Consider the following 9,606-nt stretch of genomic DNA (forward strand, 5'->3'; position numbering starts at 1 on the left):
CAGCCCAATAAACGTGTTGCAGAAGGATCCTATTGTGGTGTCTTTCTTGCTGGTGAGTCAGGCGTCCCACAGGTTGGCATCTGGAGTTCTCCATAATCAGAAAAGAAGGGGATGGGGCTAGATGAGGGGGTGACTGGAAGAAGGTGGGATGCAATTGGGATGTAAAGTGAATAAGTTAATTAGTTAATGGGAAAAAGGGAGAATTAAACAGAGATGGGAGCCCAGTGATTGTGGGGGAAAAGGCTAGTGTGTGGCTAACTCACTAATACTAAGGATACATGAAAAATCCTTATGGAACCTCATTAGTTAATAAGATAATTTCAAAATATGATAAAAATGGAGTTGGAATGGATGTAATATGCATGGAGAGGGAACAATGTTCCTCCAGAAGACATGGGTTATGAAGTCAAAAATCACATTACCAAGTACAAGTTTCCTCCCTATGAGTTATAAGTTCTTTGAACTGAAAATAGCACAAACACAAATTACTGTGTGTATGTAACACAATATCCTTAGTACATGTGCATGCAGCCTACAATTTTCATTCCTTATTGTCACAGACCCTGGTTTACAACAAAGGACGCGATGCCATGAAAAAGTATGTTCAACTCTTTATTGACTTATATAGCATTACAGTGACAAGATATTTTTCAGTTTTTGAAATACTCCAGGTTACTCCTGCATATCAAAAGCTCAGCCATCACTAAAAGAGGTCTGGACTTTCCTTAAGAATTCTCAAAATTACACAAACCATTTTATTTAAACAAATACACATTTTAAAAATGGATACTGAAAATAATGACCTATTTCCCCTTTCTGTTAAAGCTAACTTCATTAGTGAGCCTATTGAAGAACATGTTAAATTTTGAAAAATAAAAGGACTAAAAAACAAGGTAAATTTGTAGACCCTTTAGCAGGTAGGGTAAAGCAGTAAGAAAGTGTTACAGACTGAGCCCTTTAGAAGCTTGATGTTTTAGTATTCAGTTTACTAACATAAGACCTTAAACATATTCTAAAGTGCTTCTTCAACTAAACAGATACTCTTAGATTCTAAGTGCTATGGTACTCAATGTTTAGCCATGTATGAAAGTTGGTGTTAAAACAGTTGAGATAGTATGAAAACTGCTTCAAGTTTAGGTAAAACCATACTATTTTTGAAAGATAATATTCTATCAAATAACTACATATCTGTCAAAGAATACTGATATAGCTAGAGATTAATGTGGAAATGATAGATAAATATAGTTGAGAAATGGTTTACTGTGAATTTTTATACTTAATTTTGAATAAATCACTTGCTCTTGGGTTTCTGCATGCTTTTTCAGAAAACGTTTGCTTGAGTTTGATTCTTGGAGTTTTTGTTGAAGGATTTGTATGAGAGTCAGTATGTTGACTTTGATTGTATATGAGTTGGCCATTATACAAATAAAATCATATCCTGCTGAAATTTTAACTTCCTTTAGGAAGTAAAAATAGTGTAAGACAGAAAATAAAGTGGGAAGCTATAGAATAAACGTATCTGTAAAATCTAGGAGTAACATCATTTTCATTAACTCTAAACCTTGCTTTTAAATTTTGCAATAATTGTTTCTTTACTATAAACAAAATCTAGCTACAGAAAATTTCTAATTACTTAAAAATGCAATAACATTAATCTCTGTTGTAGTAACAAATAAAGTACTAGAACATCATTAGTTTAAAAATTAAAAACTAACTTCTTATTATATTAAAATTTGCATGTATTACTTATGTTTTCTTGTGGTCTGAATTTTATCCTAGTTGCCAAAGCTTGTCTAGATGTTGGGGGGCTATAATTTTAACATATTAATTTAAGTTACAGAAATTTCCAAATGAAGATACATAATACTAGCCAGCAGCCATGGAATATCTAAATGAGATTCATTAAGACTCAAAATAAATTGTAACAAAAGATTGATTTCAATATGCTCTTCAAAAAATATTAGTAATAGGGTTGAGAAAGAGAAAAGGGAACACACTAGATTCCCCATTGGCTTCCATACATAACCGGGGAATACTCTTTTCAATAGTATCTTCTTGTGGAGTAGAAATATTGGAGGTTACATAATCATGGTCACATAAAGCTGATATGACATTTGGTGGGTTCTTCAGATCATCTAAAAGTATGTCATAATCTTGAAGATTTTCTCCAAAATCACACATTGGTATCCCATCCAATAGGAAAAGCTCTGGTTTTTCCATACATTGTATCATATGATTGTCTGTGGAGAGAGAGTGCTTTGTTATATGTAATATAAGAGGAGAAAATTTAAAACAAAGCATAATTCATAAGTCTTACACTGTTAAATGCTTCATGGGAGACATTGTTATACTAATCTTTTGAGTTACAAACTCTTTCAACTTGGTTATCTTATCCAAGAAGAATGCACTATTATTCTTAGACTTAACTTTCAGCCTTTCTTAGGCTATCAATTTTTGGTACTTCTGTTTAGGAAAAGAGATCTAATTACATCCAAATACACACTTAGAATTAAGGACACACAAACCAATAGAACTTAAAATTGGCAGATTACATTACTCAAAAACTATAAGGCTAAATGTGAATGACTGGGTGCAGTAAATAGTAAATGACTTATTTTCTGAAAAAGAACTTTTAATGTCAAGTGAAAAACTAAAAAAACTTATATTGTAGCCTTTTGATGTTTTATCATGGCGTTTAAAATTCAGCCAAACAACAATATATTTTCCCTTAAGATTATATAGTCTGGAGCCTAACTTCTTGAGTTCTTTGTATATATTGGATATTAGCCATCTATCAGATTTAGGATTGTTAAAGATTTTTTCCCAATCTGTTGGTTGCCTTTTTGTCTATTGACAATGTCCTTTGCCTTACAAAAGATTTGCAGTTTTATGAGGTCCCATTTGTCTATTCTTGATCTTACAGTACAAGCCATTGGTGTTCTGTTCAGGAATTTTCCCCCTGTGCCCATATGTTCCAGGCTCTTCCCCACTTTCTCCTCTATAAGTTTCAGTGTCTCTACAGAGCTAAACAAAGAATTCTAAACTGAAGAATACCGAATGGTTGAGAAGCACCTAAAAAACTGTTCAACATCCTTAGTCATCAGGGAAATGCAAATCATAACAATCCTGAGATTCCTCCTCACACCAATCAGAATGGCTATGATCAAAAACTCAGGTGACAACAGATGCTGGCAAGATTGTGGAGAAAGAGGAACACTCCTCCATTGCTGGTGGGATTGCAAGCTGGTACAACCACTCTGGAAATCACTTTGGTGGTTCCTCAGAAAACTGGATGTAATTCTACCAGAAGATCCAGCAATACCACTCCTAGGCATATACCCAGAAGATGCTCCACCATGTCATAAGGACACATGCTCCACTATGTTCACAGCAACCTTATTTATAATAGCCAGAAGCTGGAAAGAACCCAGATCTACCTCAGCAGAGGAATAGATACAGAAAATGTGGTACATTTACACAATGGAGTACTACTTAGCTAATAAAAACAATGAATTTATGAAATTCTTAGACAAATGGATGGAGGATATCATCTTGAGTGAGGTAACACAATCACAAAAGAACACAGATGATATGCACTCAATGATAAGTGGATATTAGCCCAGAAGTTCAGAATCCTTTACAGAAGAGGAAACAAAATGCCCATGGAAGGAGTTACAAAGTTCGGAGCAGAGACTAAAGGAATGACTATCCAGAGACTGCCCCACTTGGAGATCCATCCCATAAACAACCACCAAACCCAGGCACTAGGTAGATGCCAACAAGAGCCTGCTGACAGGATCCTGATATAGCTGTCTTCTGAGAGGCTCTAACAGTGCCTAATACAGAAGTAGATACTCACAGTCATCCATTGGATGGAAGGTCCCCAATGAAAGAGCTAGAGAAAGTACCCAGGGAGCTGAAGGGGTCTGAAGCCCCATAGGAGGAACATCAATATGAACTAACCAATCCTCCCAGAGCTCCTTGGAACTATACCACCAATCAAAGAAAACACATGGTGGAACTTGTGGCTCTAGCTATATATGTAGCAAAGGATGGCCTAGTTAGTCATCAATGGGAGGAGAGGCCCTTGGTCCAGTGAAGGCTCTATGCCCCAGTATAGTAAAATACCAGGACCAGGAATAGGAGGGGGTAGGTTGGGGAACAGGGGAAGGGGGGAGGGGATAGGGACTTTCGGAGGGGAAACCAGGAAGTGGGATAACATTTGACATGTAAATAAAGAAAGTATCTAATTACAAAAAGAAAAAAAATATAGTCATCATCAGGGCTCTTTCATATATATAAACTTATTTAAAATAACTTATAAATACCTTTAATCCCAGCACTTGGGAGGCAGAGGCAGGCAGATTTCTGAGTTCGAGGCCAGCCTGGTCTACAGAGTGAGTTCCAGGACAGCCAGGGATACACAGAGAAAACCTGTCTCAAAAAACCAAAAACCAACCAACCAACCAAAAACGTATAAAATGAAAAAAAGTAGTTTATACATGAATTGACTGAGGCTTTCAAATGGTAAATGGCTTGCAAAGAATCATATGGATAGTCATTTGTGAGCCTGGAACTAAGATGCATATTTTCTGATCATTCTATAAATATTCTTTTGTACCTTTTCCCCCACTGAGATCAAGCTGAATTTTCTCTTCTTCATTTTTCATTAAACTTAGACTCTGGGTAAAAAGAGAAAACACTAGAATTGTTATCAGCATATCATTTTTCGTGAAGTTAAATAACTGAGATAAAATATTTCCCTGGAGGCTCTGAGAGTATGTGTTTTGCAAATATGAGGCCCTCCTTTCAATTCTCTGCACCCAAAGCATATTTCTTGAGAGATTAACACAGTTAAGAAAAGACATTACTGTTTATCTTATTTTCTAAAAGTTGGTTTTTCTTTCTAACCACTGTTTAAGCAGAAGGGGAAAAAACAATTCACAATTCACAGTACACCTACAGCCAACTATACCATGTAGGTTTATATTCCACTTAACTTCAACTAATATCTACCAATATTTATTGGACAAATCAGAAGGAAACACATTATGTTTTGTATATGAAAATGCATGTTTTAACCTGAATAATGGGACTCACCAAAACCGACTAATGTGCTTGGCAAAAGGAAACAATACTTCTTTCAAATCATTCCTGTCTATGCAAGATAACAAGAATGAATTCCCTTAGAGTCTAGCCCCATTATTGGTTAATGATGAAAAATAATGGTTCCATTTATACAGCTTCCGTAGTTGAAGAAATCATTCTGAGAGAATAGGGTTTTATTTTTCTCTTAAAAGAGCAACAATGAGAGCTGGGCGTGGTGGCGCACGCCTTTAATCCTAGCACTCGGGAGGCAGAGGCAGGTGGATTTCTGAGTTCAAGGCCAGCCTGGTCTACAAAGTGAGTTCCAGGACAGCCAGGGCTATACAGAGAAACCCTGTCTCGAAAAAAACCAAAAAAAAAAAAAAAAAGAGCAACAATGAGATTTTACCAAATTAAAGAGAAATATTTGCAAGTATACTTTTAAAGACAGTTGTCTAGGAGGAATTGTGTTTCCTTATTATTTGTAAATAAGTGAGGATTTTCTTTTAATTTTATTGTTTTATATATTTCATGATTTTATTATATGTAATTAATATACAATTGCATGACTTACCTCCCTCCAGCCCCTCCGAAGTCCCATGCCTTTAACTCAGTCCATGCATTCACCCTCACTCAGCAAGGAAGATTTGTTTTTATTTTGTTTTGAGACAGTTTCTCTGTGTAGCCCTGCCTGTCCTAGAACTTACTCTGTAGACTAGGCTGACCTAGAATTCACAGAGATCCTTCTGCCTCTGCCTCCCAAGTGCTGGAATTAAAGGTGTATGTCACCATACCAGGCTGAGGAAGATTTTAATAAAGTTTTATAAAAATAAAAACTAGATGCTCATTTTTTATTTCTCTTTTATTTTCCAGAAGAAAAAAAAACTATGGCTATTTTATAACCCAATACCTTGCTGATGGGACTTTGAGGGGCTGAAGGGAAGATAACATTTTGAGCAATCAATATAAAGGCAGGAAAGTCACAAATTTGAGTTGGCGAGCTTACCTCACTGAAATGATCAGAGTCATAATTCAATGCCTTCCTAGATAGTAATGAATTTAGCTCTAACAAATTTCCTTCAGTATGATGCATATCCTTGTTATCCCTTCAATGAAAAACACAGAGATGGGGAGTGAAGGTAGATGTAAGCCATGGATGTTATTACTTTCAATAAACAATCTTTCAGAAAAAAAAAAAAACTCAACAGACAATGAACTGAAAAGATTACACCAGGTTCTCAACTAAGAAACCACAAACAAATATTTCACTTTTTGCACTTTTCAGTTACAAACATCACATTTATAGACTATAAAGCCTACTGCTGTAATATTTCAGAATTGATGCAGCAGTTATAACACATAGTAGCCCACTTCTCAGTGAAATTCCAGAGTTTTCAACCTGGCGAACTCCAGAAAAGGATAGAAGAAAAAGATCATTTTGGTCTATTTCTGTAGTTTTCAACCCAAGAAAGCTGTCAATATCCACAAGATGGTCATGTGTGTTTTGACCATTTAATACAAAATAAAGATGATAAATCACTGTCTCAGAAAACCAAGATCCAAGGCATCACAACAATATTACTAGCTGACCCAAAAGGACTAGAATATCTTTATATTTATGGGATAGTAAATATTCAAATTTAGGCTTAGAAATTACTTGATTCCTCTCTATGGAGAACATCCAGTCTGAATCTCATCAAAAGATGAGAGTCACATACTTGAGTAAGTGGGACACACATATTATCTGTCAGTAAGCAAAGTTGTTACACATTTTTTAATTTCCTTCTGAGGCTCTTGAATGCATTTTGTCATTCATTAGGAAAGCCAGCGTTCTGAGAAACACTTGTACTTATATCAAATATCACAATCAGTATTGACGCTCAACTTGACTTCAAGAGGCTATTAAATTCCTGTATGCTAATAGCAGAGGAACTCTTTGTTTCTCCCTATGTTTTTTTTTTTTTTTTTAATCTTGGAGATCTTGGTCTCAGCTTTAATAGCCAAGTCTATCAATGTTAATCCATCTCAAAATAATCATCATAATCAATACTGTCATTGTCATGTTTTGTTACTTATGTGGTAGGATTCAGTATACTAAAAGGTAGATTATTTTGGTGTGTAGAGTTGTTTCTTTATGCACATTCCTAAGAGTCTACAGTTTAGTTTGGGGTCAAGCTGAGGAAGCTGTTTTGGGTGTGTTTGTCAAGAGGATATTTATATATCAAGTCTATGAGGAACTAGATGTGATCTTTGTCCTCTGAGGTTAGGCAATAAATGAGAACCAGTAATGAATTATACAAATATAAGATGATAAAGCACTCAAACAGACAATTGTAAGCACTGCTGATGAAGGTGAAACTTAGGCAGACATCCCCAGGGCAGAGTTGTGCTGACAATGGAGACTTTGTGACTCCAATTTAGTAGGATTTTTGCTGAAGCATACACAACCTTCAAGTTTCAGGAAATGAAGACATTTCTTCTTTTTTTCTTATAGTTCAGTTCCAAGCAGGAAGTTTCACTCTAATATCGGGGCTAATATTGAGTATAGGATGGAGTATTTTACACTGACAATGCTGGGTTCTCATTTAACACTAGAGGAGAAACAGTCAATGTTATCAGTATATCTGTAATACATGAGAAGCAATGATAAGGTCAGGAATTGAAGTATCTAAGGGAAAAGCTTCTTTCATCACATCATGCTTCTCTCAGCATACCATTAAACATTTTTTTCCAAAACCATGTAAAGGAGATTAAAGATGGAGGACACTGAATACCTGTTAATTATATTGTTATACAAATTGTCTGATTTATCTTTCATCAAAATTGAATCCTGAGAAGAAAGATATAATTCCAGAGAAATATCCTTAGGTTCTTGTTCAACAGATTCTTCAGTTATTTGTTCTGGTAAAACTGGTATGGTCAAATCCAACTGAATGGTCAGTGACTCTTCATTCATAGGTTTATCCTGAACTGACACTTTAGGGTGTTCTCTGAAAAATAGTGCAGGGAAATAATAACCTAACATGTTGCAAGAATTCCAATCACATGGCCTATAGTATATCCATTTATATCGTGTAAGCAGATTTGCAATCATCAGATAAAAAATTTATATTGTGCCAATATGTTCTCCTTTAACTTCATTTATATAATATATGACACAATGCTCTAACATACTTCACAGATCAAATGATTGTTTAGCAATAAAAAAATAAACTATTAGTCCTTGATGAAACATAAGTGAACATGCAAGAAATGCTAAGAGAAATAAACCAAACACAAACGATCACTTATATGATTCTACTGATACAAAGAGTCCAGAATAGTCAAATTTAAATTTTAGTGACAAAATGTGTTTTATAAGTGGGAATGAAAAATAAAATTGGAGTAATGAAAATGCTCTCATGAAAGATAATGGTGGTAAATAAATAACTCAGTAACTGCACTATAAAGAGCTGAACATAAAACTTAACTGTAGAAATTTTATAATATAACCTATATTCACATATATCTTATATCCACTGTTTTAACTAACCAATAACCAGATAAGTAAAGTATATATACATGCATACTACTGAATATCATTTATGAATAATTACTGTCACCTTAAATTTAATTGAGAAAGAAGTATAGGGACTATTTTGTCATTTAAAAGAGGAAATCTAAAGGTAAAATAATATAGTTCTTTGATTGATATATTATATAACAAGTTATTTAAGCTTATATCAAGGGAAAGGTATAAGTTACAGTGCAACCTAAAATTTTCACTGATTAGTATATAACTATAATAGAGGTTAATTTAATCACAGTATTAATGATTTCTTTTCAGTAGAATAATCAGAGGGTAGAGAGATGGATCCCTGGTTAACAGCACTGGATGCTCTTCTAGAAGATCTGGGTTCAGTTCTCAGCACTAATGTATGTTGGTTCACAACTGTCTGTAACTCTAGTTCTAGGAGATCCAAGGCACTCTCCTGGTTTTCATGGGCACTAGATACAAAATTGGTACACAGGCATACATGCAGGCAAACAGCCATGTACATATATCTTCATTTAAAAAAATCTCATATAGAATAATCAAATGTGATTAGTCATCTTATTTTCCATAATTTTTTCTGAATTGAAAATTAGAAATCTCTCAAATATTTGAATACCTACACATTGAACCTAAGAAGACAAATTATCAAGTTAAATTTCAGGTAAATTTGTATAGTTATACCAGAAGATCAAGCAATACTTCTCCTGGGCATATACCCAGAAGATGTTCCAACTTGTAATAATGACACATGCTCCAATATGTTCATAGCAGCTTTATTTAAAATAGCCAGAAGCTGGGAAGAACCCAGATGTCCCTCAACAGAGGAATGGATACAGAAAATGTGGTGCATTTACACAATGGAGTACTACTCAGCTATTAAAAACAATGAATTCATGAAATTCTTTGGCAAGTGGATGGATCTGGAGGATATCATCCTGAGTGAGGTAACACAATCACAAAGGAACTCGCACAATATGTACTCACTG

General features: G+C 34.7%; 1 protein-coding gene across 2 annotated transcripts in view; it reads right to left on the reverse strand.

Moving 5' to 3' along the window:
* Positions 1-604: 604 nt before the first annotated feature.
* LOC110286969 (heat shock factor protein 3) overlaps positions 605-9,606 on the reverse strand; it is a 109,079-nt gene continuing 100,077 nt past the window's right edge. The window contains exons 9-12 of one of the 2 annotated variants that reach the window (XM_021153658.1): positions 7,860-8,075; positions 6,092-6,191; positions 4,622-4,682; positions 605-2,240 (exon numbers count right to left, since the gene is read on the reverse strand). In XM_021153658.1, the coding sequence (XP_021009317.1) occupies positions 1,951-2,240; positions 4,622-4,682; positions 6,092-6,191; positions 7,860-8,075 (667 nt within the window). In that variant the 3' untranslated portion in view covers positions 605-1,950. The remainder of the gene's footprint in view (positions 2,241-4,621; positions 4,683-6,091; positions 6,192-7,859; positions 8,076-9,606) is intronic. The other variant, XM_021153659.1, reaches the window with a different exon arrangement.

The sequence above is a fragment of the Mus caroli genome, chromosome X (assembly GCF_900094665.2).
Source record: "Mus caroli chromosome X, CAROLI_EIJ_v1.1, whole genome shotgun sequence".
Lineage (NCBI taxonomy): Eukaryota > Metazoa > Chordata > Mammalia > Rodentia > Muridae > Mus > Mus caroli.